Genomic DNA, 24,133 nt, shown 5'->3' with positions numbered 1-24,133 from the left:
CTTCTGTACTGTGTATACAGATATTTCCAGTTCATGAGGAATTGTGTACCAGTGATACCATTTGGAATTCTGCTCTTCTTTCCATAGAATTGCCATTTCAGATATTACACAATTAGCATTTCATTGGAATACAGCTGCAGGATTTTCATTAATGACTGAATTGTAATCCTATTTTGTTTTATTATTTATAAATATGCAATAAAATTTGTTCTCATAAATTATTAATTTTAATTTTTTAAAACTTCTATTAATGATTAAAATTCTTGTTTATACTCTGACATGACCATTAGGTCACAGGAGTTTATAATTATTTTTACAATGAATACAATCATTAATCATATTTAGCAGTCACACAGGCTTGAATCGTGGTTCATAAAATGGCATCTGCATTACTGCCCTTTCATGTTTGATTACTCAACTAACGTTGGGCCCATAAAGCTTAAATACAGGTGACCCCCGCTTAATGCTGATAATTCGTTCTGGAAAAACAGAGCGCTAGGTGAATCCGCGCTAAGCGAGCTCCGCATTCCCATAAGGTAACATATGTGTTTGTAAGTTGCGGTCGGTGTCATAAGATATTTCCTAATCAATAATAAATGGTAGTGAAAAGATGCACAAATGTCGGTCAAAATATTTAATATTCAAATATTTGTACATATAAAATATTCTGCATTACATAATTATGTGGTAACTACTTACGTATCAAAATTAAACTTAAAATTCCAATTAAAATCATGAATTTAATTGATCTAAATTGATTTTAATTGATTTAATTTAATTGATGAATTTAATCATGAAAAATGTGTCGATTTTGGGTTGAACTTTGGCCCTCTTCTAAATAAACTAAAATGGGTATTAATTTTAAATCCCCTGCAGCGTTACCACCCAACAATAAAGTCACCCGACCCTTCACTGCTTTGAAACCTGGCATGTTTTTTTCTTCTTTCAATATGAAACTTCTTTTAGGCATTCGTTTCCACAAAAGTCCTGCTTCATCTATGTTATAAACTTGTTGAGAAGTATAACACACAATACCCCTCTTCAATAATTTCTTTTTAACAAGTTCTTTTTTGAAAGTTTCGGCTCCTTGATCTGCACTTGCGGCTTCTCCCTAGATTTTAAATATATTCAACCAGCCCTTACCAATTTTAAATGGGTCCACATTTTTTTTTTTAGGTGAGTTTTCTTCAGATCATCATATTGGCTAATCTCTCTCTCTCTCTTTTTTATATTTAACTTAACTGAATTCTGCATTGGACATTATCTTCAATAAAATTAGTTAAAAAGCCTTTTCCATTTCAATCCTAATAGACGGCCTAGCCCTAGTTGCTTGCAGTGGAACAGCCATCTTTTCCGCTGCTAAAATTAATTCTTTATTTTTTTATATTTGTTCTTACAGTTAAACTTGGAAGTCCTAAATTATGGCACACATCTGCTTGTCTTTGACCGTAATCGATTCGCTTCAAAACGTCTAATTTAATTTTCAAATTCAGTCTTTTTCTTACATTTATAGTCTTCGTACTGCACCCAGACGTTGCTTTTTCATTCTTATCGGCCATTATTAACTCTTCGAAAATGTAACTGCGTTGGTTGCATTAATTACAATACAATGTTCAAGTAAACTGTCCATTACGCGCGATGTCTAATACTGTACTGAGTGATGACTAGACTTCGGATAAATGCATATAACACAAATATTACAAGCAATATACTTGATCATTTTTTAAAATGTTGATCTTGGAACTACGTAACAAGTGACTGTACTACAATTAAATTAGCGTGTGAGAAAATTTCACTGAGCGTGGGAAAATTTCTCAAGTCGGCATAGGAAACGTTTTAAAGCTGTTTTGCTATTCATTTTCAAGGTGTTGACTCCATCAAATGAAACAATTTCATTAAATATGCCAAAAATGCAATCTGTAAAAGAGCGCTATAGTGATCTGTGACACCGTTATAGTCAGATACGGGTTATAATATAAGAACAGTGTTATAGCAAATCAGCGTAAAGCGAACCGCGTTATAACGGGGGCCTACTGTACATATAAATACATTTATTGTAAAAAGTGGGATTTTGTTTTAATTACAATGGACTGGAGTTTTAATAAAATGATTGATGGAATGCAAGATATAAGAGAATGAGAATCATTAGCATGTACTTCATTTTTGTAACACAACTCATTTTACAATAATGCTTGTTTTATAGGATTTATGTGTGTTGCACTCGTGTATTGCAGTAAAGCCACTTCTCAGTTATTAAAAATCCAATTTTATGAGAATTGGAAAGTGATATCATATTCAAGTGAGAAAAATAAATGTCATAACAAACTTAAAACACAGAAAGTAGATGTGTTGTACAATAAATCTCTATTGTGTATAAGTATAGTGGCCATAGGTGTGATGAGGATATATCTTTTAAGGTATTATATTCTGCTACTAATTGACTAAATTAGTGAGATTGCATGCTTAGTCCTGTATTTTGCAATAATTAATGGGGATTTCTTGAATTTTTAATACAAGCAAAAACCAGAAGAAACACTTCACACCTCAGGTTGGCTGTGATCCAGTGGCTAGTCTGTGTGGCCACGAGTAAGGAGATTGCAGGTTTGAGCCTGTATGCTGCCATGAAAATTTCATGGCTCACTATGTGTACCGTAGTAGTTGTATAAAACCTTGGTTACCCTTAATTCAGTATGTATATCCAGTCACAATGAATATGTAAACTTGCTTGGCCTTGCCTATCATGAGAACAAACAGAAATTGATTTCTTAAAAGTTACAACTGGGTGAACAGTTTGAATTGAAAAGTATGAAAAAGCTAAAAAGCACTTGGGGGGGGGTTCTGTTTGACTTGTAGATCCATATTCAGGATGTAAGTTGGTTTATTATCGTATTTTGCATTGGGTAATATTTATCCTCTTTTCCTTCCATATTCTGCAAAATCAAAAAATTAAAAAATAAAAGACAGTTTTATTAAAATCGCCAAGTCTTTTGCAATGCCAAAAGACTTGGCAAAAGACATTACAAAAGACTGTGGCAACTTCATTACTTTGTTGTGGTTTAGCATGCTCATGTTTATGCTTATGAATGCTATGCAAGGTGTGATCAAAAAGTTTGGGAACTGAACTAATACTTGAAATCATGATATGTAATGGTTATTTGAATGTGTTTGTAATCTTGACACTATACAAACCAATTCCAATGTTTCTGCACCTTTTGGAAGCATTCCTGATAGGCAATTCTTTTAGAATTGCTAATAGGTTCTGTGTTGCATTCTGAATAATTTTCTCAGTCATTACTAAATATCTGGGCCAACCGGGCTAGCCAGGGGGGTAAAGTGCCTGCCTGGCAACCCAAAGGTCGCGGGTTCGAATCCCGCCTCGGGCTTGGATCAAAGTACTGCAAAAACCTTGGGAGGTGCATTATGGCCACAGAAGCTGATGCGCCAACAACTACCAAAAAAAAAAAAAACTAAATATATGTGATCTTTGAAGAAGACTTTAAGCTTTGGGTAGGGGTATCACAGGCAGCTAAATGTGGAGAGTATGGCAAATTGGGGTGTGCTTTGCAAGATTTCCTTAAATGGAAAGTGCCAAGTGTGCAGGGGCATTGTCATGATGTGGGCAGAAATTCCCTGAAGCCCACTTTTCTTCAAACAGCATCATGCAGTTGCCATAGAACTGTTTGTAGTTTCTGTTTCACTGTTTGATCTGCAGAAAAATTCATAAATGCCTTGCAAGTCAAAAAATAAATACAATAAGCATGATCTTCACATTTGATTCAGATTGTCTTGCTTTTTTGAAAGTATTCCATTGAGAGGAGGGGTCTGTTTCCGGGTTGTACACATGATTTTCCAGTAATGATAGAAGAAAAAAAGTATGGCTTAGCAGCAGTATGTTGATAAAGATCCTGATATGATCTTACTTGTTTCTGTATGTATCATCAGTAAGGATGTGAGGCACAAAGTTGGCTGAAACATGTCACATTCCCAACTTCCTGGATAGTTAAATGTCAGCCACTCCTGATTATATTATATACATGAGTGAGTGAGTTTTTTTTTTTTTTTTTTTTAAGAGCATTAGCAACTAAGGCCATATTGCTCCGGGGATATACGGTGGTCATTCCCTGACCTTTCCGCATCCTCCATATTTGGTGGATCACAGGCTCGAACCCCGGTCTAATCAAGAAGCGTGTGCTACGCACTGCTGCTCCTGGCTATGGAGGCACCTCAAGAGTGAGTGAGTGAGAGAGAATCTTGGTTTTTGAAGTTGAAGGGTGGCCAGAATGAGGATCATCTTCGATAGAAAAGTGGCCCCTCTTTAAACTCTGTGAACAACTGAAAAGTTTTCAAACATGGGTTTTTGCACTTTTCTGTAATTTAAAACAAAATTTGAAGCATATTCGCTGTTTTAGTAAAATTACCCATTTTTTAAAATGTGATAAAACATCTGTTTAATGTGTGCTAATTCAGACTGACCACAGATAAACAGGTGATTCATGTATTACATATCTAGATGAGTCACTGAACACATTTTGCCAAGTCAGAACTTTTTACAACACCACAATTTTAAGATAATAGTGTCAGTTCCTGAATGTTTTGATCTCACTTTGTATACTTTCTTTCTAAATGTATAATTTCTTTCTAAATGACATACACGAGTTTCATCTGTCAAGTTTTGATTATTAGTTTAATCTAGATTTTCTTGCTTGCTGTATGCTAGAAACATGTATTGATATGTTGGAATGAATTTTGTCATCAGAATTTTCACTCTGAAGTACAGTTGGTCGTCGACTTACGACCGACTTCTGTTCTGACTGACAGGTCGTAAGTCAATCTGGTCATATGTCGGCCATATATTTATTAACAGTATTTTTTAACCTTTCTAATCTTTTTATCATCTTTATAATTTATTTTTATAATCTTTTAAATTTTTATCATCTTTTATTTTTCATTTTAAATACAGTAATGTTTTCAACTTTTATTTAGCGATACTGTACATACCTTCGTTTCTACGCCTAGTCGCGGCTGGTCGTAAGTCGCATAGGTCGTAAGTCGACGACCAAGTGTATTTGAATAATTTTAATTCTAAATGTTCATTTATAACAAATTTTTTATACTTTGTTGCCAGGAATGTCAGAAGAATTTAGGACATAAGCTTCCATTAGCAGCATACTTATTAACTCCAGTACAGAGGATAACCAAATACCAGTTATTACTCAAGGTACATAAATCTTTCTTTTTGTGTGTGTTTGTGTTATTGAATATGCTAATTTTTCTCTTTTATACATTATCCTGCCAAATTATCAATAATATACCTAGTATCTGCTGTAGAGCCACCTCTGGTTCTACCAGTGCAAATTCTGTATGGATTCAGAGGCATGTACATTTATCCTAGTGATGTTATTCCATTCCTGTTTAAACATTATCTTTAGATCTGTCAGATTGATTTGGTTGCTGAAACATATCTCAGATGTGTTATTTAAAATGATCCCATAGATTCCTGGTAGGATTAATATATCTGACTGTGTAGGCCATTACAAATGCTGCACCTCACTGGAGTGGTCTGCATACCTTTCTTGCACAATCCATGCCCTCTAGATTGTGGCATTGTCTTGGAATGGTTACTGACATCCAGTTACAGAATCAGCATTATGGATAAACTTGGTCTTCTGAAGTGTTCAGATATGAACTTAAAATGACAGCCTCTCCAGAATAATTGAGATGACTATTGGCACGACACAAAAACAGTCTTAACACAAGAACAGTATTACCAGTAACCTCTATAGAAGGCAGGATCAGTTGTTATATGCAGCTTTCTCTATACCTTCATGTCCACCAGTGTTACACAATGTGAACCATGATTCTTCTGGTCACATTGTGTTTTTTGCTGTTTACAATGCCACTATAAACAGATACATCTGTTCTGCTCATGTGCAAGAAACTTGTGCATTGACATTCACTTGTGTAAACCCACTGTCATGAGCTTTCTGTATGGTGTGCTATTGGAAATGGGTTTCTAACAGCACAGGGAAGCTTGACTATTATCTGTAATGGTGCCTTCCTGTTTTTGTATATGTGACAGGACCATGCACAGTTCCATGATACACTTCTAATAATTATACTGAGGCAGCGTAGCTCTTATATATCTCATACCACATGACTAAGCAGGTTATATACCATTTCATTTGGCCATGACAAGAAGTGTGTGGGGTTAAGATAAAGAAAGCCTGCACGAGAAGCATGCAAAAGTTCAGTGAACTTTACCGGTAAAAGTACTTTGCCATAACAGCATTTGTATTGTTGCTCGCTTGGTAAACAGATGGTGAGTGTTATCGGTCTGGAGCAGAAGTTGAATCCCAAGGGAGCTTGAAACCCTCCTGAAGTGGCGGGGGAGCAACCTGACCATTTTTCTTTAGAATCACGAACAGAGTCATATTGGAAGTTCTGGCGTCGTAAAAAATATTCGTAATGTAGTTTAACCTGTAAACTTTTTTGAAGTTTTCCATGCTTCTCGTGTGGGCTTCCTTTGCCACCCCCCTTAATAAACAATTTATCCACTAGTCCACCAGTGATTCTAAAGAAAAAAGGTCAGGTTACCCCCTCCTCTTCGGGAGGGTTTCAATCCCCTATGGGATTCAATTTCTACTCCTGACTGATACACCCACACTATGTTTAACTGAGCAAGCAACAATACAAATGCCGTTATGGCAAAGTACTTTTACCGGTAAATTTCATCGAACTGTTGCGTGCTTCTGGTGCAGGCTTTCTTTACCTTCGCCGTGTGTGGATGCTATTGCTGGATTCTGTAAATAAATTAGTAGTGCAGTGTATGGAATTTTGTTTAGAAAAAAAAATATGTAACTGTGCCCATAGCAACCACTTGGTACTCTGATAAATTTTGTTTTTAGGCATATTAGCATATTTGTAAAGTGCCTATTGGCTTCATCATCTCTTTCCATAAAGACCAAAATGAAAATGCACAAAGTGGTGTTGCTCAAACTTTATATCCAACTAAATATACAATAGACATCAGAACAAGAAGTAATTAAATACCTCTTGTTCTGAAACAGCGGGGTGGAACGTGCTTGACAAAGACTGAACGAAACTGCATACCCTAAAATAAATGTTACAGAGCCTAAGTATTGAGACTGCTAACAGATCCAAAGACAGGAACATCAGATAAACCAAGCTATAAATTGCTGATGTTGATCCCATATATGGAAAAAAAATTCAAAAAATAAATTAATATAAAATCAAAGTTCTTAAGATCTGTTTGAATTGTTAATAGCCCTAAATCAGTAAGCATAAGCAATACATTATGTTAGTGTTTTCTTGTTAAGGTAAGTAATTTTGAAATAATTCTTTTTAATAAAAGCAAAAACAAGTTGGAAAATTCTATTTTCACATACAGTGGTACCTTGGATTACGAGTAACTTGGTATGCGAGTATTTTGCAAGACGAGCAAAAATTTTTAATAAATTTTAACTTGATAAACGAGCGAGGTCTTGCAATACGAGTACAGTCAGTTCTCGTATAACACGTGTTTACACTACACGAATTCGATCATACACGATTTATAAATAGGGGAACGATATCTTATATAACACGAACCGAATTCGCTTATGCACAATTAGCCTTTGTGTTTACAAGAAATGGCAGTCGAACGCAGAGTCACCCCAACCGAACGCAACCCGATAGGAATGAAGAGAAGATTTTAAAAATGTATTTATGGTTTTTTATATCAGTGAAGGGGAAACACATTTCACCATAATAACGTAAAAACCAACAATTCCAGCTATCGGTATAACCGCAAATGCAATTAGATCGAGTTTACTACCAGTTTATAACAGATTCCACTAGCAGGAACGCAACTGGAAATTGTTTTTATTGTTTTATGGTAGTAAATTTTACTAAAGCCCTAGAATGTGCTTTAGTAAAATGTGAGGTGTTAATAGTGTATCTCTGCCTTTATGGTGTTGTTTATTCAGTTGCTACACGCGCGCAGCTTTGTTTATGTGTATCAAGCGTGCCTCCTCGTTTTGTAATAGTGCGAGCGATGAATCTGATTTCCGTGAAATCCTCAAAAGGAGGCAAAAGCAAGTGTCATTGGAAAGATTCCTTGTTAAAGTCGCACAAAAAGAAAAAAATCAACAGATAGCAGTGATTCCGTTAGAGACAGTGAAAGTTGTCCTACCCAATAATTAATAAATTCGATTGCTTTATGTATATTAAATTTAAATATTAAAAATACAAAAAGGTATGTATTTTGTATTAATCATTTTTACAGTATATGAATATTTTTGAGTTTTGGAACAAATCATCTGGGTTTCCATTATTTCTTATGGGGAAATTCGCTTTGATATACGAGTGCTTTGGATTACGAGCACGTTCCCGGAACGAATTATGCTCGCAAACCAAGGTACCACTGTATCAAAAATCATTTTTCAATGTAAAATTGAGTCTAGTACCTTTTTGTATAGTTATTGTCTTGTTGTGCATTCTTTCAGAGGCTGAATACCGTTTTTCTTAACCAAAAAAAAAAAAAAAAAACTTGTGGCAAGAAAAAAAAATGTCAAACATAAAAAAAAAAAAAAAAAAAAAAACTTTTTAAGGCAAAAGCTCCAGCCATATATAAATATGTAAAATGGTGTTTCTCAACCTTGGTGCTGGTGTGGCTGGGGTAGAGTCCTGCATGGGTCCACTGTATTAAACCTGCACCTGCAACCCACCAAAAAAAAAAAAAAAAATGTTAAAGAAATTTGTATTAAATTTTTACATTAAAATAAATTAAATTAAAATAAATCGATCAATATTTAATATATGAAAATAGCAAAAAATATGTAAATGGGAAAAAAAATTAAATGTATTCATAATATAACTTACAAATTTTTAGTAAGTTGCTGTGCAGAAACAGGATATCAAACAGTTTCTGGCTTCATCTCTACTCTTTAGATTAGAAATGCAATGCAGAAAACTGTTTCACTTGCCATACTGTTGGCAGGGATAGCAAGTAATTAAATACCTCTTGTTCTGAAACAGCGGAGTGGAACGTGCTTGACAAAGATTGGACGGAACTGTATACCCTAAAATAAATGTTACCTACCATCTCGACTTGGATGGTACAGTATAATTTATGCAGGTCACTTAATCAGCCAGAACTAAAATTTCTGTTCACAGTGGAGAGGCTGCATCATCTCTACCTCCCCAACTAAATTTCCATCCATGGTTTTAAACCCTAAATATGCATTGTGTTTTTGATTAATTATATGCTGTATTATTTGATACCTTCATATACCTTACACCTTTATAGCCTTGGACTTGGCTCATCATGGCCTAAAGTTGCTCATGTGCCATAAAAATTCAAATTAAATCAAATCTCTATATCCATATTTATATCTTTATTACACAAAGGAGCCTGGATGTGAATATACACTTTGTAAAGATAATTTTAATAAATAGTAAAAAATTAAAATGCAGACGATTTTTGTAAATACAATGATCAGCTACTTAAATTTCTACATGTGCACAGTAATTTTGCATTTACCATGATGAATGCAGCCCTTAGTGTTCTTTTAATCTGCAACTTTTTGGAAACTTTTGAGGATGTTCTTCTTTCAGTTTTGTGCTGAAAGATTTAATGGCTGTTCAATTTCTAATTCTGCAGCTGAGTGCAGATGCCATAATTAGAAGCAATATAATGACAACAACATCATAATCAGAAATTGAAAATGGACATCTAAGAGTCTTATTTCTGTCTACTATTTTCACATCTGGAAATGTGATATTGAGAGGGCAGTGAATTAAAAAATAATAATGTTAAATCTATAAAAACTAATCACACCTTTTAGGAAAGTGTACACAGGTTAAAGATATCAGTAGTGGAATAGAGTTGTTTGTAATTCAAATCATCCACAAAAAAATATGATAGACAACTGATAATTTAGTAAATAATGTTACTTGAAAAAAGACTAATAAAATGTTACTTTATGAGTTAATATATTTAATTTTTGGTATTATTGTAAATCATTTACATTCAAAAACTGGAACTGCACCTGACCCACAAACCACAAAATTTCTGAAGACCTGACTTGCATTCCAGGTAACCTATAAAAACCTGACCCTATGCAGGACTCTAAACTTTGGGGATTGCAATCTGTAAAGGAATTGCTGCACATTTCTTCAGATATAAAATGTCTGGATGGATTTATAGACTTGAGATCTAGAGGTCCTTACACACGGTTAATCAAATGAGTTTTTTTTGTATTTTTTTTTAAATATTATGCTATATCTAAAATGGTTAATTCTACCTATAGCATACACTCATTTGACATTTCTAAATAGGTTTGAAAATTTCATACATATTTAAAATCCTTAGTTCTGCTAAAATGAAGTAGCATAACTCTTTAACTTCATCTTTAATACTGGGCTTGGAGATTTAATCTGTAAAAGATTCCATCTAACCGGATAATCAAGGCCTGCATTTCTTGATAAAAAGTTCCAAAGGGAGGCTGATATGCTGTCAAGAAATGCCAGCTTACATTAAATCTAGTTGGATTGTAATCATTTTTGGATTGTATTTGTTTTAAGAAACTAGTAAACTATTTAAAACCATTTAATTTGCCAAAACCGTGGAATTCAGATACTTGGATTTTAGGAAAGCTTTTGATACTGTTGCACATTGGAGCAGTATGGCATTAAGGGCAAGTTGCTACATGGATAAAAGGATGGTTGAGTGGAAGAAGATAGAGAGTGGTAATCAATAGACACAGCTCTTCGTGGACTAATGTTATTAGTGGTGTCCCCCCAGGGTTCAGTGTTGGGCCCATTGCTGTTTGTATATTTATCAATGATATTGATGAAGGTATATCAAGCTTAATGTCAAAGTTTGCAGATGATGTAAAGGTTGGCAGGGTTGTTAATAACAGTAATGACAGTATGCTGCTGCAACAGGATCTGGAAAAGTTGGGCAGAAGGGCTGGAAGTGGCAACTGAAGTTTAACATTGACAAATGCAAAGTACTGCATATGGATAGCAGTAACCCCAGAGTAACATACCAACTGGGTGGTGTTACACTCAAGGTAGTGGAGAATGAAAGAGACCTGGGGGTAATTGTGCAGTCAGATATGAAATTTTCTGAGCAGTGCAGACAGACCACCAGAGTAGGTCATGGGGTTTTGTCAATGATATACAGGAATTTTGTGAGCAGGGATAAGGAGGTGATTATCCCCTTGTATAAGGCAATGGTCAGGCCACACCTTGAGTACTGCATACAGGTCTGTAGGCCTCATTTTAGGAAGAATGTAGAGTTGCTAGAATGAGTACAGAGATGGGCAACAAGACTGTGAGGGGAACAAAGGGGTGCTCTTACAAAGAAAGGCTTAAATTCTGCAAATTGCAGCATGTGGAGACTAGGCACCTGTGAGGTGATCTGATTGAGGTGTATAAGGCCTTGAATGGAATGAGTAGGCTCAGTGTTGTTAGGATTCTTCCTCTTGCTCAGATTACAAACCTGAATAGATGTGTGGAAATTTGCCTTTAGCCAGTGGATAGTTGATTGCTATATTGGATAGTAGAACTAGACAAACATTTGAAATGAATGAATGGATGGGTGAAATGTGAAGGATTTTTTTTAAGCTGATGCTGTATAAGCTTGCTTCCTTGCATCGTATGCCTCTACTGATGCTAATGCTAATTTGTTATGAATTGTTACATTAAAATTTAATAGTTTATAAGTAAAAAGAGACTGGATGGATCTTTCTCTAACCATGTGGTTGAGCTGGTGGATAAATTGAAGAACAACTGCTTGTGTTTCACCAAACTTTTCCATTGAATTTGTCCATAAATTGATAACACAGGCCAGAATATCACGTGTGGATTGACACTGATGGAATCCATACTGGTGATTGTTGATTAGATGGAAGGTTTCTAGATAGTTTAAGAGTTGACGGTTAAGCGATTTCTCCTTTACTTTGGAAAGAGTAGAAGTAATTGGATGGGGGGATTTGTCACCCTTTTTGGGAACAGGCTGGATATGAGCAAATTTCCAAGCAGAAGGGAAAAGACACCTTGGGAATAAGAAAGTGAATAAAAGTGGCATAGAACAGGATTAAGTTCAGGTTTTGAGAACAAGTGGAGACAAATTTTGAGAACAAGTGGAACAAATACCATCAGGACATGTTCAGGTTTTGAGAACAAGTGGAACAAATACCATCAGGACATAATCTTCATTATGTCCTGATGGCATCACAAATTTGCAACCAAATTTTGAACAATTATTTAAAAATATCTAGCCTCAGTCATCTCATTAAATGTTAAGTTTTGTCGAGTAAATGTTATTGTGTATTGTACTTAATAAAATTTTCGAATATTTCAGTTTTATGTTTATCATTATATTTATTTATTCACCTTAATACTGAAAAGCGGTGATCCTTTTCAGGTTGTAAATATTCTAAAATGAGCCTTTAAAAACAAAAGTAAAGTATTTTTTTTTTTAAACAAAAGTGAAGAAGTATTTCAAACAGAAACAAAACTAAAGTATTTAAAAAAAAAAAAAAAACTAAAGTATTTAAAAAAAAAAAAAAAAACAAAAGTAAAACTTTTTTTTTTTTTTTATAATTTTAATAAAATCTAAAAAATAAATCACTGACATAGATTTGTTGCACATAAAAGTGCTGGGAATTTGCATTTTTTTATACATAGGTTGAAAAAAAAAAAAAAAACACCAGTAACATGAAAATAGAAACTTCCTTTTACAAGTAACAAGATATAGAAAATGTGACGCAGTTTTTTTCTCGAATCACTCTGTGCGGCCCTTGAAAGCAAATCTAACTTTGAATATGGCTCCCATACGGGAAAAGGTTGGACACCACTGCTCTACACAGTAAACAAGAAATAATGAAAATCTGTATAATTGGTACTTTTCTCAGAATTATAATTTATATTATAATTCTGATGTTCTTAATTTGCATGGTGAAATTGCTAGAATTATTTAGAATTCATTTTTATACCTGAATTTTTCTTCAAAAAGTCTTCAGAAAAGTCTGGATAATTAAATAGTCTGTTCATCACAACTGCAACAGTTAACTCTTGTCCAACAGAAATATAGAGTCTGCTGACAGTTTCACCAACCTTTGTTTGAATACAAATTAGCATTAGTAGAGGCATATGATGCAAGAAAGCAAGCTTATGCAGCATCAGCCAAAAAAAAAAAAAAAAAAAACCCCACTTCCATTTCACCCCTCCGTTCGTTCGAAATACCTGTCCAGCTGAGCAATGGAAGTCTGTTCCACCAACCAACTACCCGCTGGCTAAAGGCAAATTTCCGCACATCTATCCTACATCTGTCTTTCCTCAATCTGAATTTATGCCCTCTCAGGTGATTATTCTGAGCAAGAAGAAAACTCCCATCGGCATTGAGAATGCTCAAACCATTCAAGACTTTATACACCTCTGTCAGATCACGTCGCCGGTGCCTAGTCTCCAGACACTGTAATTTGCAAAACTTAAGCCCTTCTTCGTAAGAGCAACCCTTTGTTGCATTCACTAATCTTGTTGCCCTTCTCTGTACTCGTTCCAGCAGCTCTACATCCTTCTTGAAATGAGGCCTCCAGACCTGTATACAGTACTCAAGGTGTGGCCTGACCATTGCCTTATACAAGGGAATAATCACCTCCTTATTACTGCTAGAAAAATTCCTGTATATATCCTTGACAAGACACCATGAGCTACTCTTGCGGTCCGTCTGCACTGCTCAGAAAAATTCCTGTATATATCCTTGACAAGACACCATGAGCTACTCTTGCGGTCCGTCTGCCTGCACAATTACCCGGAGGTCCTTTTCATTCTCTACCACTGTCAGTGTAGTACCACAGAGTTGATACATTGCTCTGAGGTTGCTATTTCCCATATGTAGTACTTTACATTTGTCAATGTTAAACTTCATTTGCCACCTCTCAGTCCACCTGCTTAGCCTTTCTAGATCCTGTTGCAGCAGCATAGTGTCAGTAGTGTCCTTAACAACCTATCATCATCAATATCATTTATAAATACAGAAAACAATAATGGACCCAACACTGAACCCTGAGGGACTCCACTAAAAACATTAGTCCACGATGAGCAGTGTCCATTGATTACCACTCTCTGTCTTCTCCCGCTCAACCATCCCTTTATCCATAGCAACAATTTGCCTCCAATGCCACACTGCTCCAATTTGTGCAGCAGTCTTCCATGTGCAACAGTATCAAAAGTTATAACAAAATCATCTAGCTTACTGCCAGAGTTTACTTTACCTCTGGCATTCCCCTTCCTGAATAACTCCTCATGTGTGAATGTAGATGCAAAATACTTGTTTAGTTTGTTAGCCAGCTGGCTTCCGTTTTCTAGTCACACCGACCCAGCAGGTCGAGATGCTGAGGCTTTTGCAATTACTAATGACCTAGCACAGATTGTTCATTTAACTACAAGAATACCGGACAATCCTAATCATACAGCCAATACGCTTGATCTTTTTCTCACAAACAACCCTTCTAAGTACAAGGTTGAAGTGAGAGGTCCTTTAGGCACTTCAGATCACAACTTGGTGATTGTCTCTTCTCCAATGGAACCTTTATCTCATGGCTATTCCCAACCTCGTATTGTTTGGCATTACAAGAATGCAAAATGGGATGACCTGCGAGACTTCTTTTCTTCTTTTCCTTGGTCTGATTACTGTTTCAAAACTTCTGATGTCAACGTTTGCTCAGATCGTGTCAGTGAAATTATTCTTGCAGGAATGGAATCCTTTATCCCACACTCCACTTTAAAATCTCGTCCTTTATCTAAACCTTGGTTTTCCAATAAATGTGCTAAGGCTGTCCAAGAGAAGAATGTTGCATATCGTAATTGGCTTGTTTCTAATTCTTCAGTTTCATTTTCTGCCTACACCTTTACAATTGCTCGCAACAATTGTAAAGCAGTCATTAATCAGTCCAAACTAGAGTTTGAACAGGCTAAGAGTAGAAAACTTGCTTCTTGCCCTAATGGTAGCCGAGCATTCTGGTCTCTTGCCAAAGCTATTGGCCGCAACTTTTGCCCATCTCTGCTCCCACCTCTGTCCAAACCAGATGGTTCTGTTGTCACTTCAGCCAAGGATAAAGCTGACCTGCTAGCATCCCATTTTTCTTCGAGCTTATGTATTAATGATCTTGGTAAAACACCTCCCACCATTCCTAACACGCTCCATTCAATGCCTCCTGTGGTCTTCCGTCAAAAGGATATCAGAAGGATTTTGACGAATCTTGATGCTAAGAAAGCTCCAGGTCCCGATGGTATTTCTCCACTTGTTCTCAAAACCTGTGCTCCTGAACTTAATCCTATTCTTTGCCGCCTTTTTTCACTTTCTTATTCCAAAGGTGTTTTTCCTTCTGTTTGGAAATTTGCTCATATCCAGCCAGTTCCTAAAAAGGGTGACAAATCCCTCCCATCCAATTATCGTCCCATTGCAGTAATGGAGAAATCAATTAACTGCCAACTCTTAGACTACCTAGAAACCTTCCGTCTGATTAACGATCGCCAGTATGGATTCCGTCAGTGTCGATCCACTGGTGATATTCTGGCTTATGTTACCCATTTATGGACTAATTCAATGGAAAGGTTCGGTGAAACACAAGTAGTTGCTCTTGACATCTCAAAGGCTTTTGATCGTGTTTGGCATAAAGGTCTTCTAAACAAGCTTCCATCTTATGGTTTGCCAACTGTTTTTAGTAATTGGTTATCCAGTTTTCTCTCTGATCGCTCACTGAGGGTGATGGTAGATGGCTCTCTGTCTTCTAACTTCTCCACTAATGCCGGTGTCCCCCAAGGTTCAGTTCTTTCCCCCACTCTTTTCCTCTTGTATATCAATGACCTTCTTCCATTGACTGGAAATCCTATCCATAGTTTTGCTGATGATAGCACATTGCATTCAACTTTCCATTTTGAGAAACCTTGTCCAGCTCAATCAGCTTCAAGTTCTCGAAAATCTGCTGCCAATTCCTTAACTGCCGATCTTCAGGTAATTCTCCAGTGGGGCAAAGGCAACTTAGTTGATTTCAACCCTTCTAAAACTCAGTCTTGTCTTATATCTCGCAAAAAGGATTCTTCTGCTCCTATGCTTATCTTTAGTGACACTCTAATTTCTAGGCAAAATGATATATCTCTTTTGGGGATTACCCTGACTTCTAATCTCTCTTGGCACAAGCACATTACAAATATTGCTTCCTCTGCATCTAAAAAACTTGGTTTTCTATTTCGCTCTCGGCGTTACTTTTCTTCGAAACAGCTGCTCACTCTGTATAAATCGCAAATCCGCCCTGCCATGGAATATTGTTCCCACATCTGGGGTGGTGCCCCCAAAACCTCTCTCAGGCTTCTTGATTCCATTCAGAAGAGGGCAGTTAGGTTAATTAATGATTCATCTCTAACAGAGTCTCTCCACTCGCTTTCTCATAGACGCACTGTTTCTGCTGCATGCCTCTTCTACAGATACTTCCATGGGCACTGTTCTTCTGAATTGGCTTCTATAATTCCCGCTCTCTCTTTCAAAACAGTCCGAACACATGCCGCCACCAGCCAACATCCATTTACTGTCCAACTACAAACCCACAGAACCAACTTTTCATCTTCCTCATTTATCCATTCAACTGCCGTTTTCTGGAACAACCTTCCTTCATACGTATTTCCTGAAAATTTCAATCTACAGAAGTTCAAGTCCAATATCAACAAATATCTTCTTTCGTCTTCTGAACCTCCAACCCAAGCACGGTACTAAATACTATAGGTTCTAATACCTCTCGTGTTTGGGGTTCTCATAAAAAAAAAAAAAAAAAAAAAAAACATGAGCAGGATCCTCAGCTGTTGAACCATCAATATCCAGTGGACCAATCTGATTCATCCCTTTTCTTCTAGAGTTTACATAGGTAAAGAACTCTTTTCTGTTTTTCTTTGCATCCTTTGCCAAGAATTTCTCATAATCTGCCTTTGCCTGCCTAATCTCCTTTGTGACTTGGTTACAGACCAGCTTATATCTATCATAGGCTTCCATGTCACCCATTAATTTATATGTATCTCATGCATTTTTCTTCTCTGCCATATATCTCATTAGTTCATCTGACATCCATTTATGCCTAAACCTTGAACAATATTTCTTAGTTGGTATGTAAAGCCTAGTAGCTTCCAAGATAAGTTCTTTGAATGATTCCCATTTTGAATTTTCTGTTGGTCCCATCATCAGTTGGTCCCATTGTATAGAATTTAAATACTGTCTCAGGCCATCGTAGTCGCCTTTATGAAAGCCAAAACCCTTCCCTTTACCCCTGATGGTAGTTACCTCTTTGAGTATATCCCACTTCAGCGCTCTGTGATCACTGCCACCTAGTGGTTCCTTTATCTGCAGATTCTTAATGCATGAAATGAAGTAAACTTCATTACAGTTGATTCACCAATTTTATTCTCACAGTAAACAGTCATAAGCTAAGCCTGAATATGTAATAATTAAAGTAAACTGGTGATTAACTTATAATATGACCATTAATGACTCCCTAAATAGGAGTCATTAATTTAGTTTATTTATAATTGTATGAATTTTTTTCCTTAGATATTTTCTGTAGGTACTGCATAAAAGATGCAATGGAATTGTACATTTTGCAAGTAGAACTAAAAAAAATTGTCTTTGGAGGTGTGGTGTTTTTGCTGCTAGTCATTCTTTTGAAAAATCCTGGAACTGATTTCTATCTTATTGGAGGAATTTCTAAAGGCCTTTTTACTTAAGGTTGTAGTTGGTCAGTCTCATGCACAGGTATATGGTTATTTGTGATCTTAACAAGCAAGCAGATCTAGGACACATGCATTTACAAACATGATACATGCAGTTATCAATTGGTTCATACATCACACTGCTTAGTGGTGAAATAATAAAGAATAACTTCTGGCTTCTATACTAATTATGTCTCTCATTCTGGCTCTTTAGAATCAGCAAGTATAGCTGCTACTTATTTACTGTTATATCAAGTCTTCTGCATTGCTAATAACATGTGGTGGTAAAATAAATGAGCATTGCATTAGTTACAAGCTGCCAAGTGGGAAGTATTTTTAAAGTATTGTTAGCCATATAATGAAATCTAAATTAATATATAAAATTATTATTAAGTATATTTATTTATTTATTATTTATTATTATCATCGTTAGCCATATGGTGCAAGGAAGCCGAGGCTTTTGCTGCACCAGCCAAAAAAAAAATTTCTGAGTTACCAGAGAGAGAGAGAGAGAGAGAGAGAGAGAGAGAGAGAGAGAGAGAGAACAAGAATCAGAAATAGAAGGGAATCACCAAGAAAGAGAGCAGAATGATGATATCCAGCTCAGGACCCTGGGTGTGCCAAGCCCATACTCATCAGATGTGAGCCCCTGGGGTCAAATATGATTGTGTTGTGATCATAAAATTTAAAATTGCCTGATTCAAGCAGGAAATTAAATGATTAATTCCTTTCCTGCTGGATAGGAAATAATTGGTTGGTTGATATATGTGATTAATCAGAAATAAATCGCACGACTAATCAGGATACAATTGTGACCAAGGATTAAATTTCTGTGTTTTGAACATATATTCTTTATTGTGGTATCCCAGAGTAGTTTACATAGTGAACCAGGATTCGATTGGAATTTACAATGAAAAGAATAAAAATAAAACAAATAAACTTCAAATTAACTATGAAGATGAACAAATGATATGAGTAGAAATGACACGATGTGGAATCATTTTCATGTTTTTGTAAATACAGATCGACTCTCAACTTTTTCCTTTATTTCAGGATCTCATAAAATATTCGGAAGGCAGCTCAGGTCAGGCCGAACTTCAAGAAGCTTTAGAGACTATGCTTAAAGTTCTGAAATATGTCAATGACAGTATGCACCAGGTGGCTATTACAGGTTTCCATGTAAGTAGTTTGGATTAAATTTTTATTAACTAAATTTATGTTCTTTGGTGTTTTTCGTCCCTTTTATATTAAAATTTTTTAATGATTTGCCATTGTCAACAAGTAGGTGAAAACTCATCCCAGGACAAAAAAATTATTCCCGTTATACCCTTCAGTACTTTTTAGAGACTCTAAAGGACAATTCAGTAGCAGCAAACTCCATTTTTAAGTTCAATAATTGTTGACAAATTCATGGTAAAAATTCCCTCTGGGTAGATTTATACTCCCACATTTTCACTTGCAAAACTTTTTTTTTAGTCTTGAGTGACTGTTAGTCTCCTGCAGATGTAAATACCTAAACCCAGAAGGTTTTCTGATTTTCTGGTGGCAGTTTGTTATTTGCATGTTTTAGTTTTGAATTTTTTTTCTTAGAACTGGTCTGTGTATATCACTTATTTTATTTGAAATTATCACTTTATGAAAGTAATTAGAAGAGTAAGAATTTAAAGTATCTAGTGGGTGCCTTAAACAAAAAATGAAGGCAGTAAATATAACATGTGATATGTGTACAGATTTCATAAATCAATCAAGTTTTTTAGGAAAAATGGCAAAAAAATAGTTGAAAATGGGAAAGTTAAACTTTATTCATAATTCTGACATGCTATATTGGATAATAAGGTCAAAAAGATTTTTAGGAACAACAATCTTGTTATCTAAAAAAAAAAAAACAAAATAAATTTGACTTTCTTAAAATCAACTTTGCTTGAGAAGCGAGCAAAAAAATTAAACTTTCTGGAAAATTAACATGGTAGGTACTTTTTTTCTCTGAAACTGGGCATTGCAGAATTTTCTGTGAATGTACGGTAGATTTACCATACAGGAATGCTAAAACATACTGTGGATTTTAGTGTTTTGCACCAACCTTACGTAGAAATAAAAACACAAAGGAAACTGGACTTTTAATAACTGTGTTTATAATAAATTATAATAACCTGTATTTACAATAAATTTAACTTTACGATAAACTATACATATAAAATATTAAAATCTGCTACATTAAGAACAATAAAATGCATTAAAATATACTAAGTTAAAAGCGATAAAAAACCATAGCTTTCAAAGGCTCCAGCCTTCTTCTTCAGCGGTATTTTCTTATTCTGCAGTACATCTTTAAATATCAGCAGGTTCATGGTACTCATCACGTGTTTCATTCTCACGCGTTCCGTTCTCTTGCGTTGTGGAACCGGAAGTGGCTCGAGCGGGAGTCATACGGAACCGTTCATCCCTTCTGAGGATAGTGGCCTCAAAGAGGGGATGAATCCGTGTACCTCTATCTCTATTAATGTTGATTGTAGAACAGATCCGCAAACTCTCGAGCCACTTACGGTCCCAGAACTTATGTGCCCGATCGGTGATGATAGCATCACCGATCGGGCGCATAAGTTCTTTGAGGCCACTATCCTCAGAAGGGATGAACGGTTCCGTATGACTCCCGCTCGAGCCACTTCCGGTTCCACAACGCAAGAGAACGGAACGCGTGAGAATGAAACACGTGATGAGTACCATGAACCTGCTGATATTTAAAGATGTACTGCAGAATAAGAAAATACCGCTGAAGAAGAAGGCTGGAGCCTTTGAAAGCTATGGTTTTTTATCGCTTTTAACTTAGTATATTTTAATGCATTTTATTGTTCTTAATGTAGCAGATTTTAATATTTTATATGTATAGTTTATCGTAAAGTTAAATTTATTGTAAATACAGGTTATTATAATTTATTATAAACACAGTTATTAAAAGTCCAGTTTCCTTTGTGTTTTTATTTCTACGTAAGGTTGGTGCAAAACACTAAAATCCACAGTATGAATATACCCAACCTCAGAGGCCTGTTTGAAGAATGCTAAAACATTTTTCAAAAATTTGCACAAAATTCATAAAAATGTTTCTTTTTGGTTGCCGATTTTCATCGACATGCTTAGCTTGAGGGTTAAATTGCATGTAATAATAATTGCCAAAAAGATGTTCTTTTTCAGTTTTTGATAAATTGAATTACTAACTGTGAATGTGATAATTTACTTTTAAAGTAAACATAAAATTCTTCCTTCTTCTTGGATTTCTCTGTTGTATCAATAGTTATCCTTGACCTAACTTTTTTTTTGGTAGCCTCTCTTCCACCATTCTAGTCTTTCCTGTTCTATTCTGTCCATGATGTTTTTTGAACATCCATTGCTTTTCTTATATCTTTGTTTCTGACTCTATCCAATTTAGATCTTTGGGCTGATCTCCAAAAATCCATTTCGACAGCTAGTAATTTCTTCTTTTGCCTTTTCTTTATAGGCCAAACCTCAGATCCATATAGTAGGATACTCTGAAAAATTGTGTTATATATTAATCATTTGGTTTTTGGAAGAATGTTATTGCTCCATAATACTGGGTTCAGTATTCCCAAGACCTTTCTTCCCTCATTAATTCTTCTTCAAATCTCATCTTCAATTGAGCTGTCTATCTACACAATAGCTCCTATATATACGAACTGCTTCACATTCTTTATTGGCGTTGCATTAATATTCAAAATGTTCCCTGTGGAATTCATATATTCCATCTTACTGAAGTTTATTCTCAAACCCCATATTTTATATTGTTCCAGTAGCTTTCTACACATATAGTCAGCATCCTGTGCGATCATTACTTGGTCATCTACAAACAAAAGATTTGAAAGGCGAATATTTTGATCCACACATTTATCTTGTGTGATCCACACACTATTAATAGTGTGATCCACACACTATTAATCTGCGTCTTTGGGACCAAGCTTTCAGAGTCACTTCCAGGTCAACTTGAATAAGGTGGGGGATAAACAGCACCCTTGTAGCAAGCCTTTTGATGTTTTGAATTTCCTTGGTATTTCTGACCTAACTTTAATGCAGCAAGTGTTATCTTTATACATTTTTCTAATTATGTCAATCAGTGGTTGTCATATTGACATTTTTTTCATGGCATTCTACAGCATATTTCTTGGGACACTGTTGTAAGCTTTTTCCAAGTCAATAAACACTAATCATATATCCTGTCCAGTAGCTTGGCATTTTTCTAGAATCTGCTTGACCATAAATAGATGGCCAATATAGCTTGCTCCTCCAAAATCATCATTTCTTTCTCTAGTTTTCACACTGCTCCTCTGAAACCCTAATTTCTTTCTCTAGTTTAGTTTTCAGTATCCTACCAAAAAGCATTGCAATTGGGTTTAAAACACAGATTCCTTTGTAATTTGAGCAATTTCTTCTATCTCCTTTCTTAAACACAGAGGAAATTTGCAAAGGGGAAGCCTTTGCAAATTTTGTTAAATAGTCTCATGAGCACTAAGATGATCTTCTCCATTTTTTTTTTTAGTAACTCCATGTTCATTCCTCCAGGTCCTGGTGCATTTCCGTTTTTTTCCTTTTTTTACTTTTGTTTGTATATCCTCAAAACTAATCCTTACTCCTTTTCCTGTCCAGGCAGTTTCAACTTCATTATCTCAAAATTCTTCCCTGTTCTCACTCAGTAGTTCTTCATAATATATACACTGTTCTTCTAATTTTATTACACCCAGATTAGCCTCTTGTTTATGCAATTCTCACAAGCTCTTCAGCACCTTCCACGCAGCAGCAGATCTCTCACATCCTATCTTGCACAGGTACTATCCCATGCCTCATTTTTTGCTTTTCTTCAATTTTAGTCCTCTATCTTGCTCCCTATAGATCCTCCTATGTTCATCACTTTTCGAGCTAAGCTATCTGAGGTATGCATCCTTTTATTCCTTAATTAATTCTTTTAATTCTGAATTCATCCAGGTATTTGGTGTCTTTTTATCCATTCTGCCCAATACTTTTCCTGCGATCTTTGTTACTAAGTGCTCATAAATGTCACTTGTATTCTTTCCATAACTGTCATCTAATTCGTGGTTTAGTCTTCTTCTGTGGAGATCCGCAATGCTCTCCTCCTTTAAGGATTCAATATTGAAACTATTATCATCAATTTGTTCATTTTTGGGTTCGTAGTTATTTCCTTTTTGATAAATCCACAGGAACGCCAATGCAGCCTTTGTCAGAAAATGATCAGATCTGCAGTTTGCTCCTCTTTGTATTCTGACATCTTTAACATGGATTGTAACTTTAACTTTGCTGCTTAAAAATTACAAAGTCTGTCATCGATTTCAGTTTCCTTGTTTCTTGTATCCGTGTATACTTATGTATCTCTCGGTGTTGGGAAAAAAAAGTATTGCTAATCTTCAGTTTGAGCTATTCACACAATTCAATTAATCTCTCTCCATTGTTGTTCTTTTCATTTTCTCCAAATCTTCCTACAACTTTACTATCTTCAGCCATCCAATTCTTGAGTTCAAGTCTCCCATCATGAAGATTTCTCTAGAGCTTGGTATTTCTTCCATCACTTCTCTCAGTTCTTTCCAAAATCCTTCTTTACACTCTGGGGGGGGTGTCATTGGTAGGGGCATATACTCCAACAATCTTGATTCCTCTTCTATACATCTTGAATTCAGCAGTAAAAATTTGTTAGTTAATAAGATTCCACTTTGTCATAAATTTTCTGATTTTTTTTTTTTTTTTTTTTTTTTTTTTATGAATGAGCATGAAAATTCCCACCTCGGCTCTCCTATCAACACCACTCCACAGATGGACATACTCTCCGATCATTTCCTCTCCCTTTCCTTTTTTATTTGTTTCCAACAAAACAATCATGTCCATTCCTGATTCATTTGATTCCAATAAAACTTGATCTTGGCTTGTATTTAAACCCTGTACATTCCAGTATCCAATATTCAAAATCTGTTTTCCTTTTCCAGTTCATCTCTTAGTTTTCTTTCTGTCTTTGTCTTAGGTCTTTTAGCATTGCAAAGTTTTTATGATGAATGGGGGAGCTAGCACATCGCATCAACCCCCAATCTGGAGGGCCAGGGTATCGTTCTTGGTCTGGCTCCTTGCTATTGATCTGCCGGCTTGGGTGGCCCTGCTGGTAGCAAGCTACTGCCTATATAGCTCTATAGTTTATTGAAGCACACAAGCCCCCCACCCCACCAGGACTAAGGACAACTTTACTATCTTCAGCCTATCCAATTCTTGAGTTCAAGTCTGCCATCATGAAGATTTCTCTAGAGCTTGGTAGTTTAACTGCAGGGGGACATAAAAAACATAAAAGGGGGACATAAAAGAC

General features: G+C 35.7%; 1 protein-coding gene across 2 annotated transcripts in view; it reads left to right on the top strand.

Moving 5' to 3' along the window:
* LOC150091800 (guanine nucleotide exchange factor DBS-like) overlaps nt 1–24,133 on the top strand; it is a 307,604-nt gene that overhangs the window by 236,289 nt on the left and 47,182 nt on the right. For both annotated transcript variants that reach the window (XM_090385772.1, XM_090385768.1), the window contains 2 exons: nt 5,126–5,218; nt 18,820–18,945. In XM_090385772.1, coding sequence (XP_090241898.1) covers nt 5,126–5,218; nt 18,820–18,945 — 219 coding nt within the window. The remainder of the gene's footprint in view (nt 1–5,125; nt 5,219–18,819; nt 18,946–24,133) is intronic.

The sequence above is a fragment of the Mastigoproctus giganteus genome, chromosome 1 (genome assembly GCF_048544385.1).
Source record: "Mastigoproctus giganteus isolate SK-2022 chromosome 1, ASM4854438v1, whole genome shotgun sequence".
In the NCBI taxonomy this organism is placed as follows: domain Eukaryota; kingdom Metazoa; phylum Arthropoda; class Arachnida; order Uropygi; family Thelyphonidae; genus Mastigoproctus; species Mastigoproctus giganteus.
The sequence above is the reverse complement of the archived record's forward strand: the minus strand, read 5'-3'. Positions and strand labels throughout refer to the sequence as shown.